The 22,390-nt window shown below is 52.0% G+C and overlaps 1 protein-coding gene across 1 annotated transcript; it reads left to right on the top strand.

Moving 5' to 3' along the window:
* The first annotated feature begins 16,669 nt into the window (after nt 1–16,669).
* bxdc2 (brix domain containing 2) lies at nt 16,670–21,524 on the top strand. Its single transcript, XM_067980825.1, has 3 exons — nt 16,670–16,868; nt 18,643–18,754; nt 21,428–21,524. The coding sequence occupies exons 1-3, from the start codon at nt 16,719–16,721 to the stop codon at nt 21,493–21,495; spliced, it is 330 nt and encodes a 109-aa protein (XP_067836926.1). The 5' UTR covers nt 16,670–16,718; the 3' UTR covers nt 21,496–21,524.
* The last annotated feature ends 866 nt before the right edge of the window (nt 21,525–22,390 follow it).

The raw sequence follows: 22,390 nt of genomic DNA, 5'->3' as shown, positions 1-22,390 counted from the left end.
ATTACTGGGAGTGAACTACAGACCCCCAGTCAGAGGGAGATAGAGGAGCAAATAATGTAGGCAAATTTCTGAGAAGTGCAAAAACAATAGGGCAGTAATAGGGGATTTCAACTACCCTAATATTAACTGGGATACAAACAGTGTGAATGGTATAGAGGGAGCAGAATTCTTAAGTTGCGTTCAGGAGAAGTTTTTTAGCCAGTACGTAGCAAGCCCAACGAGAGCAGGGGCAGTTCTGGATTTAGTTTTAGGGAATGAAGCTGGGCAGATGGAAGGAGTAGCAGTGGGAGAGCATTTTGGTGGGAGTGATCATAATACAGTTAGATTTAGCATCGTTATGGAAAAGGACAAAGGTAGAACAGGAGATAAAATTCTCAATTGGGGAAAGGCCAATTTTACTAAACTGAGAAGTGATTTAGTAAAAGTAAACTGGAAACAGCTACTTGAAGGTAAATCAGTATCAGAGCAGTGGGAGACATTCAAAGGGGTGATTCAAGGGGTTCAGAGTAAACATGTTCCCACAAAGAAAAAGGGAGGGGCTGCTAAATCTAGAGCTCCCTGGATGACAAAGAGCATTCAGGGTAAGATAAGGCAAAAAAGGGAAGCTTATGACAGACACCAAGAACTCAATACTGCAGAAAGCCTAGAGGAATATAGAAAGTGCAGGGGGGAAAATTAAAAAGGAAATTAGGAAAGCAAAGAGAGGGCATGAAAAAATACTGGCAAGTAAAATCAAGGAAAACCCAAAGATGTTTTATAAATACATAAAGAGCAAGAGGATAACTAAGGAAAGAGTAGGGCCTGTTAGAGACTAAAAAGGTAACCGATGTGTGGAGGTGGAAGATGTGGGTATGGTTCTTAATGAATACTTTGCATCTGTCTACAAAGGAGAGGGATGATGCAGGGATTGAAGTTAAGGAGGAGGAGTTTTTTTTTATTCGTTCACGGGATGTGGGCGTCGCTGGCAAGGCCGGCATTTATTGCCCATCCCTAATTGCCCTCGAGAAGGTGGTGGTGAGCCGCCTTCTTGAACCGCTGCAGTCCGTGTGGTGAAGGTTCTCCCACAGTGCTGTTAGGAAGGGAGTTCCAGGATTTTGACCCAGCGACAATGAAGGAACGGCGATATATTTCCAAGTCGGGATGGTGTGTGACTTGGAGGGGAACGTGCCGGTGGTGTTGTTCCCATGTACCTGCTGCCCTTGTCCTTCTAGGTGGTAGAGGTCGCGGGTTTGGGAGGTGCTGTCGAAGAAGCCTTGGCGAGTTGCTGCAGTGCATCCTGTGGATGGTACACACTGCAGCCACAGTGCGCCGGTGGTGAAGGGAGTGAATGTTTAGGGTGGTGGATGGGGTGCCAATCAAGCGGGCTGCTTTATCTTGGATGGTGTCGAGCTTCTTGAGTGTTGTTGGAGCTGCACTCATCCAGGCAAGTGGAGAGTATTCCATCACACTCCTGACTTGTGCCTTGTAGATGGTGGAAAGGCTTTGGGGAGTCAGGAGGTGAGTCACTCGCCGCAGAATACCCAGCCTCTGACCTGCTCTCGTAGCCACAGTATTTATATGGCTGGTCCAGTTAAGTTTCTGGTCAATGGTGACCCCCAGGATGTTGATGGTGGGGGATTCGGCGATGGTAATACCATTGAATGTCAAGGGGAGGTGGTTAGACTCTCTCTTGTTGGAGATGGTCATTGCCTGGCACTTATCTGGCGCGAATGTTACTTGCCACTTATGAGCCCAAGCCTGGATGTTGTCCAGGTCTTGCTGCATGCGGGCTCGGACTGCTTCATTATCTGAGGGGTTGCGAATGGAACTGAACACTGTGCAGTCATCAGCGAACATCCCCATTTCTGACCTTATGATGGAGGGAAGGTCATTGATGAAGCAGCTGAAGATGGTTGGGCCTAGGACACTGCCCTGAGGAACTCCTGCAGCAATGCCCTGGGGCTGAGATGATTGGCCTCCAACAACCACTACCATCTTCCTTTGTGCTCGGTATGACTCCAGCCACTGGAGAGTTTTCCCCCTGATTCCCATTGACTTCAATTTTACTAGGGCTCTTTGGTGCCACACTCGGTCAAATGCTGCCTTGATGTCAAGGGCAGTCACTCTCACCTCACCTCTGGAATTCAGCTCTTTTGTCCATGTTTGGACCAAGGCTGTAATGAGGTCTGGAGCCGAGTGGTCCTGGCGGAACCCAAACTGAGCATCGGTGAGCAGGTTATTGGTGAGTAAGTGCCGCTTGATAGCACTGTTGACGACACCTTCCATCACTTTGCTGATGATTGAGAGTAGACTGATGGGGTGGTAATTGGCCGGATTGGATTTGTCCTGCTTTTTGTGGACAGGACATACCTGGGCAATTTTCCACATTGTCGGGTGGATGCCAGTGTTGTAGCTGTAGTGGAACAGCTTGGCTAGAGGCGCAGCTAGTTCTGGAGCACAAGTCTTCAGCACTACAGCTGGGATGGTGTCGGAGCCCATAGCCTTTGCTGTATCCAGTGCACTCAGCCGTTTCTTGATATCACGTGGAGTGAATCGAATTGGCTGAAGACTGGCTTCCGTGATGGTGGGGATATCGGGAGGAGGCTGAGATGGATTATCCACTCGGCACTTCTGGCTGAAGATGGTTGCAAACGCTTCAGCCTTGTCTTTTGCACTCACGTGCTGGACTCCGCCATCATTGAGGATGGGGATGTTTACAGAGCCTCCTCCTCCCGTTAGTTGTTTAATTGTCCACCACCATTCACGACTGGATGTGGCAGGACTGCAGAGCTTTGATCTGATCCGTTGGTTGTGGAATCGCTTAGCTCTGTCTATAGCATGTTGCTTCCGCTGTTTAGCATGCATGTAGTCCTGAGTTGTAGCTTCACCAGGTTGGCACCTCATTTTTAGGTACGCCTGGTGCTGCTCCTGGCATGCTCTTCTACACTCCTCATTGAACCAGGGTTGATCCCCTGGCTTGTTGGTAATGGGAGAGTGAGGAATATGCCGTGCCATGAGGTTATAGATTGTGCTGGAATACAATTCTGCTGCTGCTGATGGCCCACAGCGCCTCATGGATGCCCAGTTTCGAGCTGCTAGATCTGTTCTGAATCTATCCCATTTAGCACGGTGATAGTGCCACACAACACGTTGGATGGTGTCCGCAGTGCGAAGACGGGATTTCATCTCCACGAGGACTGTGCGGTGGTCACTCCTACCAATACTGTCATGGACAGATGCATTTGCGACAGGTAGATTGGTGAGGACGAGGTCAAGTAAGTTTTTCCCTCGTGTTGGTTCGCTCACCACCTGCCGCAGGCCCAGTCTGGCAGCTATGTCCTTCAGGACTCAGCCAGCTCGGTCAGTAATGGTGCTACCGAGCCACTCTTGGTGATGGACATTGAAGTCCCCCACCCAGAGTACATTCTGTGCCCTTGCTACCCTCAGTGCTTCCTCCAAGTGGTGTTCAACATGGAGGAGGACTGATTCATCAGCTGAGGGAGGACAGTAGGTGGTAATCAGCAGGAGGTTTCCTTGCCCATGTTTGACCTGATGCCATGAGATTTCATGGGGTCCAGAGTCAATGTTGAGGACTCCCAGGGCCACTCCCTCCTGACTGTATATCACTGTACCACCACCTCTGGTGGGTCTGTCCTGCCGGTGGGACAGGACATACCCAGGGATGGTGATGGAAGAGTCTGGGACGTTGGCTGAAAGATATGATTCTGTGAGTATGGCTATGTCAGGCTGTTGCTTGACTAGTCTGTGGGACAGCTCTCCCAATTTTGGCACAAGTCCCCAGATGTTAGTGAGGAGGACCTTGCAGGGTCGACTGGGCTTGGTTTGCCGTTGTCGTGTCCGGTGCCTCGTGGTCCGATGCCGGGTGGTCCGTCCGGTTTTATTCTTATTATGACTTTTCGTAGCGAGATTTTACAACTGAGTGTCTTGCTGGGCATTTCAGAGGGCAATTAAGAATCAACCACATTGCTGTGGGTCTGGAGTCACATATCGGCCGGACCGGGTAAGGACGGCAGGTTTCCTTCCCTAAAGGACATTAGTGAACCAGATGGGTTTTTACGACAATCCGGTAGTTTCATGGCTATCATTACTGATACTAGTATTTTAATTCCAGATTTTTATTTAATTAATTGAATTTAATTAATTAATTGAATTTAAATTCGCCAAGATGGATTTGAACTCATGACTCTGGATTTTAGGCCAGGCCTCTGGATTACTCGCCCAGTAACATAACCACGATGCTACCGTACCCTTGTGAAATATTGGACGGGATAAACATAGTGAGAGAGGAAGTATTAAGGGGATTAGCATCTTTGAAAGTGGATAAATCACCAGGCCCGGATGAAATGTATCCCAGACTGTTAAAAGAAGCCAGGGAGGAAATAACGGAGGCTCTGACCATCATTTTCCATCCTCCCTGGATACAGGCGTGGGGCCGGAGGATTGGAGGACTGCTAACATTGTACCGTTGTTTAAACAGGGAGAAAGAGAGAAAGAGATAGACCGAGTAATTACAGGCCAGTCAGTCTCACCTCGGTGGTGGGCAAATTATTGGAATCAATTCTGAGGGACAGGATAAATCATCATTTAGAAAGGCACGGAGTAATCAAGAACAGTCAGCATGGATTTGTTAAGTGAAGGTCGTGTCTGACTAACTTGATTGAATTTTTTGAGGAGGTAACAAGGAGGGTCGATGAGGGTAACTCGTTTGATGTAGTCTACATGGATTTTAGCAAGGCTTTTGACAAGGTCGCACATGGCAGACTGGTCAAAAAAGTAAAAGCCCATGGGATCCAAGGGAAAGTGGCAAAATTGGATCCAAAATTGTCTCAGTGGCAGGAAGCAAAGGGTAATGGTCGACGGGTGTTTTTGTGACTGGAAGGCTGTTTCCAGTGGGGTTCCACAGGGCTCAGTACTGGTCCCTTGCTTTTTGTGATTATATATTAATGATTTAGACTTAAATGTAGGGGGCTTGATTAAGAAGTTTTCAGATGATACAAAAATTGGCTGTGTGGTTGATAGTGAGGGGGAAAGCTGTAGACTGCGGGAAGATATCAATGGACTGGTCAGGTGGGCAGAAAAGTGGCAAATGGAATTCAATCCAGAGAAATGTGAGGTGATGCATTTGGGGAGAGCAAACAAGGCAAGGGAATACACAATAAATGGGAGGATACTGAGAGGTGTAGAGGAAGTGAGGGACCTTGGAGTGCATGTCCACAGATCCCTGAAGGTAGCAGGACAGGTAGATAAGGTGGTTAAAAAGGCATACGGGATACTTTCCTTTATTAGCCGAGGCATAGAATATAAGAGCAGGGAGGTTACGCTGGAACTGTATAAAACACTAGTTAGGCCACAGCTTGAGTACTGTGTACAGTTCTGGTCACCACATTACAGGAAAAATGTAATTGCACTGGAGAGGGTGCAGAGGATATTTACGAGGGGGTTGCCAGGACTGGAGAATTTCAGCTTTTTTTTTTATTCGTTCATGGGATGTGGGCGTCACTGGTGAGGCCGGCATTTATTGCCCATCCCTAATTGCCCTCGAGAAGGTGGTGGTGAGCCGCCTTCTTGAACCGCTGCAGTCCGTGTGAAGGATAAACAGTGAGGAGGACAGTGATAGACTTCCAGAGGATATAGACAGGCTGGTGGAATGGGCGGACACATGGCAGGTGAAATTTAACGCAGAGAAGTGTGAAGTGATACATTTTGGTAGGAAGAACGAGGAGAGGCAATATAAACTAGAGGGCACAACTCTAAAAGGGGTACAGGAACAGAGAGATCTGGGGTATATGTGCACAAATCGTTGAAGGTGGCAGGGCAGGCTGAGAAAACAATTAAAAAAGCATACGGGATCCTGGGCTTTATAAATAGATGTGGAGATGCCGGTGATGGACTGGAGCTCCTGAACATTTACCTGATGAAGGAGGAAGCCTCCGAAAGCTTGTAGATTTCAAATAAAAATTGTTGGACTATAACTTGGTGTTGTAAAATTGTTTACAATTTATAAATAGAGGCATAGAGTACAAAAGTATGGAAGTCATGATGAACCTTTATAAAACACTGGTTCGACCACAACTGGAGTATTGTGTCCAGTTCTGGGCACTGCACTTTAGGAAAGATGTGAAGGCCTTAGAGAGGGTGCAGAGGAGATTTACTAGAATGATTCCAGGGATGAGGGACTTTAGTTATGTGGATAGACTGGAGAAGCTGGGGTTGTTCTCCTTGGAACAGAGACGGTTGCGAGGAGATTTGATCGAGATATTCAAAATCATGAAGGGTCTAGTCAGAGTAGATAGAGAGAAACTGTTCCCATTGGTGGAAGGGTCAAGAACCAGAGGACACAGATTTAAGGTGATTGGCAAAAGAACCAAAGGTGACATGAGGAAAAACTTTTTTACCCAGCGAGTGGTTAGGATCTGGAATGCTCTGCCCGAGGGGGTGGTGGAGGCAGATTCAGTCATGGCCTTCAAAAGGGAACTGGATAAGTACTTGAAAGGAAAAAATTTGCAGGGCTATGGGGATAGGGCGGGAGAGTGGGACTAGCTGGATTGCTCTTGCATAGAGCCAGCACGGACTCGATGTGCCAAATGGCCTCCTTCCCTGCTTTAACCTTTCTATGATTCTATTCCTTTCTCCCTCGTGTGTTTATCCAGCTTCCCCTTAAATGCATCTACACTATTAGCCTCAACTACTCCCTGTGGGAGTGAGTTCCACATTCTCACCACTCTCTGGGTAAAGAAGTTTCTCCTGAATTCTCTATTGGATTTATTAGTGACTATCTCATATTTATGACCTCCAGTTTTGGACTCCCCCGGAAGTGGAAACATTTTCTCTACGTCTGCCCTATCAAACGCTTTCATAATGTTAAAGAGAGAGGGGGAGAGGTTTAGGGAGGGAATTCCAGAGCTTAGGGCCCAGGCAGCTGAAGGCACGGCCGCCAATGGTGGGGTGAAGGGAGCAGGGGAGGGACAAGAGCCCAGAATTGGAGGAGGGCAGAGATCTCGGGGGGTTGTAGGCCTGAGGAAGGTTACAGAGATAGGGAGGGGCGAGGGCCATGGAGGGATTTGAACGCAAGGATGAAAATTTTAAAATCGAGGCGTTCCCGGACCGGGAGCCAATGTGGGTCAGCGAGCACAGGTCGGGGGGTGATGGGTGAACGGGACTTGGTGTGAGTTAGGATACGGGGCAGCAGAGTTTTGGATGAGCTCAAGTTTATGGAGGGTGGAAGATGGGAGGCCGGGCAGGGGGGCATTGGAATTGTGGAGTCTGGAGGTAATAAAGGCATTGATGAGGGTTTCAGCAGCAGATGAGCTGAGGCGGGGCGGAGACGGGCGATGTTACGGAGGGGGAAGTAGGCGGTCTTGGTGATGGAGAGAATATGGGGTCAGAAGCTCATCTCAGGGTCAAACAGGAGGCCGAGGTTGTGAACGGCCTGGTTCAGCCTCAGACAGTGACCGGGGAGAGGGATGGAGTCGGTGACGAGGGAACGGAGTTTGTGGCGGGGACTGAAGTCAATGGCTTCAGTCTTCCCAATACTTGAGACGGGTTTGTGCTGCTTGTGGCGACGTTGATTTACTTACTCGATACTCTTTTACCAACCCGACATCCCTCTGCTCATCCTCATCCTCATCCTCATCCTCATCTTCCTGCTCCAATTTCAGCATCTTTGTGAGGAAACTCAAGAGGTCGGGAACTTTGATCGCTGTGCTCTTCTTCACTGTAAGTAACATAATTAGTTAAAAGAATGATGTTATTGTGTCAACAGGGAGGAGAGAGAGAAATAGAGAGAGTGAGTGAAATAGAGAAAGAGAGAGAGAGACAAAAAGGGAAAAGAGTGATAGAGGAAGAGTGTGAGAGGAATAGAAAGAGAGGGAGGGAGAGAGAGAGAGACAGAGTTAGAATGAGTCAAAGGGAAAGAGAGACAGAGAGATAGAGACAGATGGAGAGAGAGACAGAGGGAGAGAGAGAGACAGAGAGATAGAGACAGAGAGATAGAGACAGAGGGAGATAGAGACAGAGGGAGAGAGAGACAGAGGGAGAGAGAGACAGAGGGAGAGAGAGACAGAGGGAGAGAGAGAGACAGAGGGAGAGAGGGAGACAGATGGAGAGAGAGACAGAGGGAGAGAGAGAGACAGAGAGATAGAGACAGAGGGAGAGAGAGAGACAGAGAGATAGAGACAGAGGGAGAGAGAGACAGAGGGAGAGAGAGAGACAGAGAGATAGAGACAGAGGGAGAGAGAGACAGAGGGAGAGAGAGAGACAGAGGGAGAGAGGGAGAGAGAGACAGAGGGAGAGAGAGAGACAGAGGGAGAGAGGGAGAGAGAGACAGAGGGAGAGAGAGAGAGACAGAGACATTGGGCTTCATTTTAGCGCCCGCTGTCGGGTGCGTTCCTGGCGGGGGGGCTCCAAAAATCGTGAAATCCCGGAGCTGGACCGGAGCCTGCCTGGAACCCGCGCACTTCCGGGTTCCCCGCTGACGTGCCAGCGTGCGCGCGCAGCCCCCGCTGGTGGGAATCCCGCAGGCAATTAAAGCCAGCGGGGTGCCACTTGAAGGTATTTATTTAGCTATTTCAGGTCATTAACTGACCTGATTACGGGATTATGTCAGGAGGGGTGGGATTTTAGAGCAAACAGGGACTGTTTCCCATACTGGGGGAAACACTCCCAGTTGAAATGAACGTGTTGCAGCTGTCAGCCTGTGGCAGCTGCAAATGTCCATTTGACAGGTGGGGGGAGGGGGAGACCCTCACTCATTGCAGGAGGCCACTCTGTCACTTGGGACAAAGTTTGGCCTCCACCACCCTCCTCCTGAAAATCAAATTCATCAACTTGCACACTTACCCCGGGGTCCAGACACATTTACCTACCTTGCGGACCCCCTCAGATGTACATCTTGCGGATGGGGGCCGCCGTAGCTGCAGTCATGACCTCCTCGGAGGGCGAACAGCATCACCAGCCTCACCAGCCTCGCCGTCCACCTCTGACACGTGGAGCTCCACAACACAGTGCTGTGACACATCCACCTGTACAGCAGGAGGGAGGGCAACCGCAGAGAGAGATGCGTCGCAGAGGGCACTACCCTCGCCACAGGGTCCACAGACCGAGGCTCAGCTTCCTGGACCTCTCTGAGCAGCAGTGCACACGGAGGCTCAGAGTCACTCGACATGTAGTCGTGGACATCTGCAGCCTCCTTCATGCCGAGCTGCTCCTGGCTGGCCCGAGCACCATCTTCTTACCTGTCGCTGTCAAAGTCACCACTGCCCTCAACAACTTCTCCTCCGCATCCTTCCAGGGTGCCACCGGGGACATCGCCGACGTCTCTCAGTCGTCTGCACAAAAGAGCCCTGCAAATACACCTACACCCACTCTGCAGTGACACAATGGGTGGCATCAGGTGTGGGTCTTCATGGTGATCCTCAGGAAAGAGCATTATTGCACAAACCAGACAAGATTCGCGAAGACGTGGCAGTAGTGGTGCCAATATAATATATGATGTGAGTTGGTCAGAAATTAAATATAAGTAAAAACCATGACAAACCCTCAAACACCCTTGTGCATCCCCTTCATGCTCACGACACGTTTGCCTTACGCTGCGTACTGCACATATGTGATGCCCTGTGGCTGCAGCACAGGTAGTGGCAGGTTGAGTGAGGCTGACCGTGAAAGAGATGCATGAGAGGGTGAGTATGAGATAGAGCCATGAGATTGTATGAGGATTGGGTTGAGTGGTAGTGGTGGGATGAGTACTGGCGAGGTGAGTAAGTGCAGGTAAGATGAGGATGGGGTTTGAGTGGGTGTGAGGGGTGATGTGACAGAGTAGTGTTGGCAGTGCAGAAGGAGATGTGGGGTGGGGGCAGTGATGTGGCAGACGGAGTGTAGGGGAAAGACTACATGTTCTCACTGTGGCTGACCTACTGGGGTCATTGGAGCGCCTCCTGCACTGTGTGCAGGTGGGCGATATGTTGGTTGCGCAGGTGACCCCCTCTGCCACCTCGAGCCAGGCCTTCCTGGTGGCAGAGGCAGGCCGCTTCCTCCCGCCCGCCGGGTGGAGGATCTCTGTCCTCCCCCTCCTCCTCACCCCATGTATTGATACCTGGAGTGAGGCATCATTAAACTGGGAGCAGCCTTCCCCCTGGGCTGCTCCATGCTGTGATTTTTACTGTTTGTTGCAGCATCTGTCAGTGGAGGACTGCCCCTTTAAGTAGAGCACCTCCAGCTGACAGATCTTACTGCGCATGTTCAGCCCGCCCGACGCACAGATCAGCAGTGGGGAACCCGGAGGAGCAGGTAAGTGGATCCAATTAGTGGATTGGATGCTACGATCGCGCGGGAAACTGACTAATTTCACCGGGCGAGTTACCCACGCGCCCGATAGCCCCCCCGCCGAGAACCCGCAGCCCTGCTAACATCGGGCCCATAGTGACAGAGAGAGAGACAGAGGGAGAGAGAGGCAGAGAAAGAGACAGAGAGAGAGGGACAGAGAGAAAGGGATAGGGACAGAGAGAGACAGAGTGAGAGAAAGAGACATAGAGAGAGAGAGAGACATAGACAGAGTGAGGGAGAGACAGAGAAAGAGATACAGTGAGAGAGAAGGAGAGACAGAGAGAGAGACACACAGAGGGGGAGAGACAGAGTGAGAGAGAGACAGAGTGAGAGAGACACAGAGTGAGAGAGAGAGACACAGAATGAGAGACACAGAGTGAGAGTGAGAGAGACACAGAGTGAGAGAGAGAGACAGAGTGAGAGAGAGAGAGACACAGAGTGAGAGAGAGAGACACACAGAGTGAGAGAGAGACAGAGTGAGAGAGAGACAGAGTGAGAGAGAGACACACAGAGTGAGAGAGACACAGAGTGAGAGAGAGAGAGACACAGAGTGAGAGAGACACAGAGTGAGAGAGACACAGAGTGAGAGAGACACAGAGTGAGAGAGAGAGAGAGACAGAGTGAGAGAGAGACACAGAGAGAGAGAGACACAGAGAGAGAGAGACACAGAGTGAGAGAGACACAGAGTGAGAGAGAGAGACACAGAGTGAGAGAGAGAGAGACAGAGTGAGAGAGACACAGAGTGAGAGAGAGAGACACAGAGTGAGAGAGACACAGAGTGAGAGAGAGAGACACAGAGTGAGAGAGAGAGACACAGAGTGAGAGAGAGAGACACAGAGTGAGAGAGAGAGACACAGAGTGAGAGAGACACAGAGTGAGAGAGAGACAGAGAGAGAGAGAGACACAGAGTGAGAGAGACACAGAGTGAGAGAGACACAGAGTGAGAGAGACACAGAGAGAGAGACACACAGAGTGAGTGAGAGAGACACAGAGTGAGAGAGAGAGACACAGAGAGAGAGAGACACAGAGTGAGTGAGAGAGACACAGAGAGAGAGAGACACAGAGTGAGAGAGACACAGAGTGAGAGAGAGAGACACAGAGTGAGAGAGACACAGAGAGAGAGAGAGACACAGAGAGAGAGAGACACAGAGTGAGAGAGAGACACAGAGTGAGAGAGAGAGACACAGAGTGAGAGAGAGACAGAGTGAGAGAGAGACAGAGTGAGAGAGAGACACAGAGTGAGAGAGAGAGACACAGAGTGAGAGAGAGACACAGAGTGAGAGAGAGACACAGAGTGAGAGAGAGACACAGAGTGAGAGAGAGAGACACAGAGTGAGAGAGACACAGAGTGAGAGAGACACAGAGTGAGAGAGAGAGACACAGAGTGAGAGAGACACAGAGTGAGAGAGAGACACACAGAGTGAGAGAGAGACACAGAGTGAGAGAGAGACACAGAGTGAGAGAGAGAGAGACAGAGAGAGAGAGAGACACAGAGTGAGAGAGACACAGAGTGAGAGAGACACAGAGTGAGAGAGACACAGAGAGAGAGACACACAGAGTGAGTGAGAGAGACACAGAGTGAGAGAGAGAGACACAGAGAGAGAGAGACACAGAGTGAGTGAGAGAGACACAGAGAGAGAGAGACACAGAGTGAGAGAGACACAGAGTGAGAGAGAGAGACACAGAGTGAGAGAGACACAGAGAGAGAGAGAGACACAGAGAGAGAGAGACACAGAGTGAGAGAGAGACACAGAGTGAGAGAGAGAGACACAGAGTGAGAGAGAGACAGAGTGAGAGAGAGACAGAGTGAGAGAGAGACACAGAGTGAGAGAGAGAGACACAGAGTGAGAGAGAGACACAGAGTGAGAGAGAGACACAGAGTGAGAGAGAGACACAGAGTGAGAGAGAGAGACACAGAGTGAGAGAGACACAGAGTGAGAGAGACACAGAGTGAGAGAGAGAGACACAGAGTGAGAGAGACACAGAGTGAGAGAGAGACACACAGAGTGAGAGAGAGACACAGAGTGAGAGAGAGACACAGAGTGAGAGAGAGAGACACAGAGTGAGTGAGAGAGACACAGAGTGAGTGAGAGAGACACAGAGTGAGAGAGAGAGGCACAGAGTGAGAGAGACACAGAGTGAGAGAGAGAGAGAGACACAGAGTGAGAGAGAGAGAGACACAGAGTGAGAGAGACACAGAGTGAGAGAGAAGCAGGGGGCCGATTTTCGGGTGCAGGAGCGGGTGCGTTGAGGGCGGGGGGGCTCCGAAAACCGCGGAAATACGGAGCGAGATCGGAGCCCGGCCCCAACCCGCTGACGTCCGGGTTCCCCAGTGACACGTCCGGGTGTGCGCACCTCCCCAATGTGGGAGTCCCACCGGCAATTAAAGCTGGTGGGATGATCATTTGCATAGTTTGTCCGATAGTTGAGGGAGTTGAAATACCTGATTGACTCGATATTTGGCAGGAGTGTGATTTTGAAGCATCCTCAGCGTATTTCCTGTGCTGTGGGAAACACTCCTTGTTGCAACAGACGTGTTCCAGCCAGTGGGAGATTGAAAGGATTATTTGAACGGTGGGGAGAAATCGCATTTACTGCAACAGGGCACTCTGTCACTTCAGACAAAGTTTTGGCTGCAACACCTTTGTGTTTTCACTCAAAATTCTCACTTTCCACGCCGCCAATCAAATATATTGACCTACTTTGCGGCCCCCCTCAAACTCACACCGGCAGGATGGGGGGTCGCCATGGCTGCATTCATCACTTCATCCGAGGACGAGCAACATCACCACCCTCGCCAGGCACGGCGTCCACCTCCGCCACGTGGAGCTCCACAACACAGTGCTGCACTACAGGCACCTGCACAACAGCACAGAGGGCAACCACAGAGAGAGTGATGTCGCAGGAGGCACTACCCTCGCCACGGAGTCTACAGACCGAGCCTCAGCTTCCTGGACCTCTCTGAGGAGCAGTGTATATGGAGGCTCAGAGTCAGTCGCCAGGTAGTCGTGGACATCTGCAGCCTCCTTCATGCCGAGCTGCTCCCGACTGGGCCGAGCGGCATTTCCTTACCTGTCGCTGTCAAAGTCACCACTGCCGTCAACTTCTTCACCTCCGGATCATTCCAGGGTACCACCGGGGACATCGCCAGGGTCTCTCAGTCGTCTGCACACAAGTGCATAAGGCAGGTCACCGACGGCTTCTTTCGCAGGGCCTCGCACTACGTCAACTTCCCCATGGACCACCTCAGCCAGACGGAGAGGGCAGTGGGATTCCACGCTGTGTCTGGCTTCCCAGGGGTGCAGGGTGTAATCGATTGCACCCATATAGCAATCCGAGCACCTCCACACGAGCCAGGACTGTTCATCAACAGGAAGGGATATCACTCCATCAACACTCAGCTCGTTTGTGACCACCGCCAGAGATTCCTTTATGTGTGCGCCAGATACCCTGGCAGCTGCCATGATTCCTTCATCCTCTGGGAATCCAACATCCTGCCCCTCTTCCATGCACCAAACACCTGTAAGGGCTGGCTCCTCGGGGACAGGGGATACTCCCTGCGCAAGTGGCTCATGACACCTCTGAGGAACCCCACAACTGAGCAACAGCGTCGGTATAACGACAGCCACATCGCTACCAGGTCTACAATTGAGCATATTATAGGGCTGCTCAAGATGCACTTCAGGTGCCTTGATCGTTCTGGGGGAGCACTTCAATACCTGCCAGACAGAGTGGGACGCATTATAGTCGTGCTGCACAATAGAGAGGGGGGCTGCTTGAGGAGGCCCCATCCACATCTGCCACCCAAATTGAGGAGGAGGAGGAGGAGGCGGATGAGGAGGAGGAGGCGGATGAGGAGGCGGACGTGGAGGAGGAGGAGGAGGTGGACAAGGAGGAGGAGGAGGAGCAGGAGAAACCCATGGGCAGAATAGCGGCTCACCTGGCTGCTTGTGAGGCCAGGGAGTCACTGATATCTGAACAGTTCTCCTAACATCGGACAGTGTGAAGAATCCAGTCCTCACACCACCTGGATAGAGCAGCGCCCACACCAGCCCTCCCATTCCCTGCACAAAACAGTCCTGCAACTACACATACGCTCACTGTAGAGAGATCCAATGGGTGGCATCAAGTGTGGGTGTTCATGGTGAACCTCATGAAAGGGCCTTATTACACAAGCCAGTCAAGAATGGCCAAGACGTGGCAGTAGTGGTGAGAGAATGATAATATTTAATGTGAGTTTAACAAAAAGTGCGGTCACTGAGAGTGAGGGTCAGTACTGTCACTGAGAGTGAGGGTCAGTACTGTCACTGAGAGTGAGGGTCAGTACGGTCACTGAGAGTGAGGTTCAGCGCGGTCACTGAGAGTGAGGTTCAGCGCGGTCACTGAGAGTGATGTCAGTACGGTCACTGAGAGTGAGGGTCAGCGCGGTCACTGAGAGTGTGGGTCAGTACTGTCACTGAGAGTGAGGGTCAGTACTGTCACTGAGAGTGAGGGTCAGTACGGTCACTGAGAGTGAGGGTCAGTACGGTCACTGAGAGTGAGGTTCAGCGCGGTCACTGAGAGTGAGGGTCAGTGCGGTCACTGAGAGTGATGTCAGTACGGTCACTGAGAGTGAGGGTCAGTACGGTCACTGAGAGTGATGTCAGTACGGTCACTGAGAGTGATGTCAGTACGGTCACTGAGAGTGAGGATCAGCGCGGTCACTGAGAGTGAGGGTCAGCGCGGTCACTGAGAGTGTGGGTCAGTACTGTCACTGAGAGTGAGGGTTAGTACGGTCACTGAGAGTGAGGGTCAGTACTGTCACTGAGAGTGAGGGTCAGTACGGTCACTGAGAGTGAGGGTCAGCGCGGTCACTGAGAGTGAGGGTCAGTGCGGTCACTGAGAGTGATGTCAGTACGGTCACTGAGAGTGAGGTCAGTGCGGTCACTGAGAGTGAGGGTCAGTCCGGTCACTGAGAGTGAGGTCAATCCGGTCACTGAGAGTGAGGTCAGTCCGGTCACTGAGAGTGAGGGTCAGTACGGTCACTGAGAGTGAGGGTCAGTACGGTCACTGAGAGTGAGGATCAGTACGGTCACTGAGAGTGAGGATCAGTACGGTCACTGAGAGTGAGGGTCAGTACGGTCACTGAGAGTGAGGGTCAATACGGTCACTGAGAGTGAGGGTCAGTGCGGTCACTGAGAGTGAGGGTCAGTGCGGTCACTGAGAGTGAGGGTCAGTGCGGTCACTGAGAGTGAGGGTCAGTGCGGTCACTGAGAGTGAGGGTCAGTGCGGTCACTGAGAGTGAGGGTCAGTGCGGTCACTGAGAGTGAGGGTCAGTGCGGTCACTGAGAGTGAGGGTCAGTGCGGTCACTGAGAGTGAGGGTCAGTACGGTCACTGAGAGTGAGGGTCAGTAAAAATGGGGTCAAGAGACAATTAGTTGTGTTTTTTGAATCCCTCCAATCAGGTTTCCGTCCCTGCCACAATACTGAAACGACCCTTATCAACGTCACAAATGACCTCCTATGTGACTGAGACCGTGGTAAACTATCCCTCCTCATCCTTCTCCACCTGTCTGCAACCTTTGACACATTGACCACACCCTCCTCCTCCGGTGTCCAGCTGGGTGGGACTGCGCTCGCCTGGTTCCATTCTTATCCATCCAGTCGTAGCCAGAGAATCACCTGCAATGGCTCCTCTTCCCACTCCCTCACCGTTACCTCTGGAATCCCCCCAGGATCTATCCTTGGCCCCCTCCTATTCCTCATCGACATGCTGCCCCTCGGCGACATCATCCGAAAACACGACGTCAGGTTCCACATGTACGCTGACAACACCCAGCTCTCCCTCACCACCACCTCCCTCGACCCCTCCACTCTCTCTCATTGGTCACACTGCTCGACTGACATCCAGTACTGGATGAGCGGAAATTTCCTCCAATTAAATATTGGGAAGACTGAAGCCATTGTCTTCAGTCCCCGCCACAAACTCCGTTCCCTCGTCACCGACTCCATCCCTCTCCCCGGCCACTGTCTGAGGCTGAACCAGACTGTTCACAACCTCGGCCTCCTGTTTGACCCTGAGATGAGCTTCTGACCCCATATTCTCTCCATCACCAAGACCGCCTACTTCCCCCTCCGTAACATCGCCCGTCTCCGCCCCGTCTCAGCTCATCTGCTGCTGAAACCCTCATCAATGCCTTTATTACCTCCAGACTCCACTATTCCAATGCCCCCCTGACCGGCCTCCCATCCTCCACCCTCCATAAACTCTGAGAGGCGAGAGGGGCGCGCGGACCCAGCGGGGCGCGCACTGTTTCCCCCCCGGACTCTTTGACTGCGACACCCCCCTCCCCGGAAGTTGGAGCGCGGTGTGTGCGGCGGACGGGTGAGGGTGTGACGCTGCCGGAAGTGGTGTCCGCATGGTGATGGCGGCCGCAGAGAAACGCGGGCCCGGGAAAAGGGCGCGGGTCAGCGGGAGAGAGGCTCAGAGCCGGCCCGGGGAGAGCCGGAGAGAGGGTCAGAGCCGGCCCGGGGATCGTCAGTTCACCGTCCCGGCCCCCGTCTCCATGGTAATAGAAGGAGGGAGGGGAGGGAAGGAGACCCGGGGGGAGGGGGGTGAGGGAGGGAGACCCGGGGGGAGGGGGGTGAGGGAGGGAGACCCGGGGGGAGGGGGGTGAGGGAGGGAGACCCGGGGGGAGGGGGGTGAGGGAGGGAGACCCGGGGGGAGGGGGGTGAGGGAGGGAGACCCGGGGGGAGGGGGGTGAGGGAGGGAGACCCGGGGGGAGGGGGGTGAGGGAGGGAGACCCGGGGGGAGGGGGGTGAGGGAGGGAGACCCGGGGGGAGGGGGGTGAGGGAGGGAGACCCGGGGGGAGGGGGGTGAGGGAAGGAGACCCGGGGGGAGGGGGGTGAGGGAAGGAGACCCGGGGGGAGGGGGGTGAGGGAGGGAGACCCGGGGGGAGGGGGGTGAGGGAGGGAGACCCGGGGGGAGGGGGTGAGGGAGGGAGACCCGGGGGGAGGGGGAGGAGGGAGGGAGACCCGGGGGGAGGGGGAGGAGGGAGGGAGACCCCCCGGGGGGAGGGGGAGGAGGGAGACCCCCCGGGGGGAGGGAGACCCGGGGGGTGGGGGAGGAGGGAGACCGGGGTGGGGTGGGTGAGGGAAGGAGACGAGGGGGGTGGGGGAGACCCGGGGGGAGGGGGTGGGGGAGGAGGGAGACCGGGGTGGGGTGGGTGAGGGAAGGAGACGAGGGGGGTGGGGGAGACCCGGGGGGAGGGGGTGGGGGAGGAGGGAGACCGGGGTGGGGTGGGTGAGGGAAGGAGACCAGGGGGGTGGGGGAGACCCGGGGGGAGGAGGGAGACCCGGGGGGTGGGGGAGGAGGGAGACCGGGGGGTGGGAGACCGGGGAGGGGTGGGTGAGGGAAGGAGACCCGGGGGGTGAGGGGGGGAGACCCGGGGGTGCGGGCCCGCTCTCTCAGTGGCTCCTGTTTCTTATTTTCTATAATGTGGGATAACTGGAGTCGGTCCACTGAATCAGAAGTTGAATTTATTTCGAGTCGTTGCTGTAGGAAAATATCCCGAGGATATTTGAGAGGAGGAATGAGACAATATTTGATACCGAGCCACGTCGGGAGATATTCAGACAGGAGACCAAAAGCTCGGTCAAAGAGGGAGGATTTAAGGAGCCTCCTAAAGGAGGAGAGAGAGGGGGAGGGATTTAGGGAGGGAATTCCAGAGCTCAGGGCCCAGGCAGCTGAAGGCACGGCCGCCAATGGTGGAGCGATTAAAATCGGGGATGTGCAAGAGGCCAGTCTCAGAATAAAGGGGTCGGCCATTTAGGACTGAGATGAGGAGAAATTTCTTCACTCTGAGGTTGGTGAATCTTTGGAATTCTCTACCCCAGAGGGCTGTGGAGGCTCAGTCATTGAGTAATTCAAAATAGAGATAGATAGATTTCTAGATATTAAAGGCATCAAGGGATATGGGGATAGTGCAGGAAAATGGGGTTGAGGTAGAAGATCAGCCATGATCTTATTGAATGGTGGAGCAGGCTCGAGGGGCCGGATGGCCTACTCCTGCTCCTATTTCTTATGTTCTTAGAATTGAAGGAGGGCAGAGATTTCGGGGGGTTGTGGGGCTGGAGGAGGTTACAGAGATAGGGAGGGGCGAGGGCCACGGAGGGATTTGAAAACAAGGATGAGAATTTTAAAATGGAGGCGTTCCCGGACCGTGAGCCAATGTGGGTCAGTGAGGACGGGGGGTGATGGGTGAACGGGACTTGGTGTGAGTTCGGATACGGGGCAGCAGAGATTTGGATGAACTGATTAATTTCCTTTTTCCATAATCACAGGGGAAGTGGAAGAACAAAGAGCGTGTTCTGATCTTCTCCTCTCGGGGGATTAGTTACCGCACACGCCACCTGATGCAAGATCTGCGTACATTAATGCCGCACTCTAAACCAGGTAACGAGACCTCTTCATTTCTAATTATGGTGATGGGGGGCTCACTTTGTGGGATTTGAATTTTTGCCTTTCAGTGGCTGATTACGTAGCGAGTTCTGGGAAGGTTTGTGCAATACACTGGACAAGAGCTGAGTTTGAAGCAGAGTCGTAAAGGCGGTGGCAGAGTCTGGGACTTTTTTAACATTAAGTGCAAGTTGTTTTATGGAGATTGAGAGGCTGAGGGATTTCGGGTGAGAATTCCTGGCCAGCTGAAGGCATAGCCACCAATGGTGGGGCAGAGTCAGGATACAGAGCTCAGATAAAGAGATTACAGAGATGGGGGTGGGAGGCCATGGAAGGATTTAAACACGAGGAAGAGAATTTTAGTGCTGGGACCCAGGAGCCAATGCAGGTCAACAAGGACAGAAATGGAACTCTGACTCAAACAGGAGTAATCTTCAAACTGAACAAACAACTCCTGCTCCCTCTGACAAAAGCAAAATACTGCAGATGCTGGAAATCTGAAATAAAAACACACAGCAACTCAGGCAGCATCTGTGGAGAGAGAAACAGAATTAATGTTTCAGGTCGATGCCCTTTCATCGGAACTGGAAGAGGTTAGAGATGAACAAGTACAGAGCCAGGGTAAAGGGTGCGGGGAGGGGGAATGGGAGGAAAGAACAAAGGGGAAGGTCTGGGATAGAGAGGAGGGCAGGAGTATTTAAGTGACAAAACAGATGATGGTGTAAGGCAAAAGGAGGTGGTAATGGGACAAGTAAAGAAACAAAAGATGGGTCCAGAGGAGGTAAAAATGGCAATAGCAGAGTGGGAGGGAAGCATAGAAAATCTGGCAAGGAGGAGAAGGCTCCCGTGGCCCGGAAATATGGTGGAGAAAGGCAGGTCGACTCCAGGGGTGCGGACCACCCCGTTGGCTGTGTATCGATAGGGGATCCCCCACCTCAAACATCAGCCCAAACCTCCTCCACTCCAAGTGGTTCTGGTGCAGCCATCCTCCATTACCAGCACCTGCTGTTTGAGAAAATGGGAGCAATGGTTAAGATGTAAAGTTGTTAAAATCAGTGTTATGGCTGGAAGGCTGTAAAGTGCTGAATAGAAAGATGATGTGCTGTTCCTTGAGCTTACGTTAAGCATCATTGGAACAGTGTACGAGGCCGAGAACAGAGAGGTCAAGAGTCTGTGTATGGTTCTACTCAATGTAGAGGATGGCCGAATGCATCGTGAGCAGTGAATAGAATCGTAAAAAGGTTACAGCAGGGAAGGAGGCCATTCAGCCCATCGAGTCCGCATGGGCTCTATGCGCTGGAGCGATCCAGCTAGTCCCACTCCCCCAGCCCTATCCCTGTAGTCCTGCAAATTTTTTTCATACTTATGCCAGTTCCCTTTTGAAGGCCATGATTGAATCTGCCTCCACCACCCCCTTGGGCAGTGCATTCCAGATCATAACCACATCACTGTGTAAAAAAGTTTTTCCTCATGTCACCTTTGGTTCATATTGCCAATCACCTTAAATCTGTGTCTTCTGGTTCTTGACCCTTCCACCAATGGGAACAGTTTCTCTCTATCTACTCTGTCTAGACCTTCATGATTTTGAACACCTCGATCAAATCTCCTCGCAACCGTCTCTGTTCCAAGGAGAACAACCCCAGCTTCTCCAGTCTATCCCACATAACTAAAGTCCCTCATCCCTTGAATCATTCCAGTAAATCTCTTCTGCACCCTCTCCAAGGCCTTCACATCTTTCCTAAAGTTGCGGTGCCCAGAACTGGACACAAATACTCCAGTTGTGGGCCGAACCAGTGTTTATATAAAGGTTCATCATGACTTCCTTGCTTTTGTACTCTATGCCTCTATTTATAAAGCCCAGGATCCCGAATACTTTTTTAACCGCTTTCTCAACCTGTCCTGCCACCTTCACTGATTTGTGCACATATACCCCCAGATCTCTCTGTTCCTGTACCCCTTTTAGAGTTGTGCCCTCTAGTTTATATTGCCTCTCCTCGTTCTTCCAACCAAAATGTATCACTTCGCATTTTTCTGCGTTAAATTTCATCTGCCACGTGTCCGCCCATTCCACCAGCCTGTCTTATCCTCTGGAAGTCTATCACTATCCTCCTCACTGTTTACTACACTTCCCAAGTTTTGTGTCATTTGCAGATTTTGAAATTGTGCCCTGTACACCCAAGTCCAAGTCATTAATATATATCAAGAAAAGCAGTGAGTCCCAGCACCGACCCCTGGGGAACACCACTGTACACCTCCCTCCAGTCCGAAAAACAACCGTTCACACACTACTCTCTGTTTCCTGTCACTTAGCCAATTCTGTATCCATGCTGCCACTGCCCCATAATTCATGGGCCGCAATCTTGATGACAAGCCGACCATGCGGCATTTTATCAAACGCCTTTTGAAATTCCATATACACAACATCAACATCATCGACCCTCTCTGTTACCTCATTAAAAAACTCTATCAGGTTAGTTAAACACGATTTGCCTTTAACAAATCCGTGCTGGCTTTTGCTAATCAATCCACACTCGTCTAAGTGAATGTTAATTCTGTCCCGGATTATCATTTCTAAAAGTTTTGCACCCACCGATGATGACCCACCCTCCGGAGTCTGTCTCAGTCCCGGCCTTTTGTGGAACTAATCAGAGGCACCTCTTCTAATTCCAGATACCAAAATGGATCGGAAGGACAAGCTCTTTGTGATTAATGAGGTGAGGCCGGTGCTGGTGAACTGAGAGACACTCAGTGGATCTCAAAGGAACATTTCTGTCACATTGCAAGTGCCACACTTCCAAAAAGAAGTGTAAATAACAGGTGCGGGGATTTGACGCGGGAGAATGTGGGTCACCTTGGAGTGACCTGGGCAATTGCACCTTGTCACGGGAGTGGGTGGAGGGGAGAACCAGAAAGAATGCCATGGTAGCGATCTGGAGCCTGAAGTCCAATTAAATCAACTTCACCCAGTCTTTACTCAACAGCAAATAGAATTGCTCAACTTGGAATTGCTGCTTTCACCTGCCGACAGAATGAGAGGTTGTGTAGTTTGGCCAGACTTGATCCAGTAATGCGTGTAAAGGCTTTGTGTGGGTGCCTGCAGCACACCGTGAGGTATGAAAGCACTGAGTCATTGCCAGCCGGAACCAGGGCATCTCATGTACTGGTGTTGATGGATGATTGCAGATTCATTGAAGCTGGAAATTTACAGGCTTCCCTCACTAACTAACCCCGGGCTTGTGCAGTAAGTAGACTTTGTGGCCTTAAAGGACAGGACACCTTTGAAACAGCTCCATCTCAGCAGCAGAATAATGTATTGCCCTTTTATAAAAACAGCTCTGGTATCCATTATCCTGCAGCGTCACGCGGACTACAACTATACCCACAGTTCCGATCTCCCCCACTCCCCCCTCACTCTCAGTTCCGATCTCCCCCACTCCCCCCTCACTCTCAGTTCCGATCTCCCCCACTCCCCCCTCACTCTCAGTTCCGATCTCCCCCACTCCCCCCTCACTCTCAGTTCCGATCTCCCCCACTCCCCCCCTCACTCTCAGTTCCGATCTCCCCCACTCCCCCCTCACTCTCAGTTCCGATCTCCCCCACTCCCCCCTCACTCTCAGTTCCGATCTCCCCCCA

The sequence above is a fragment of the Heptranchias perlo genome, unplaced genomic scaffold (genome assembly GCF_035084215.1).
Source record: "Heptranchias perlo isolate sHepPer1 unplaced genomic scaffold, sHepPer1.hap1 HAP1_SCAFFOLD_624, whole genome shotgun sequence".
Taxonomy (NCBI): Eukaryota; Metazoa; Chordata; class Chondrichthyes; order Hexanchiformes; family Hexanchidae; genus Heptranchias; species Heptranchias perlo.
Note: the sequence above shows the minus strand (reverse complement) of the source record. Positions and strands in the feature narration are given on the sequence as shown.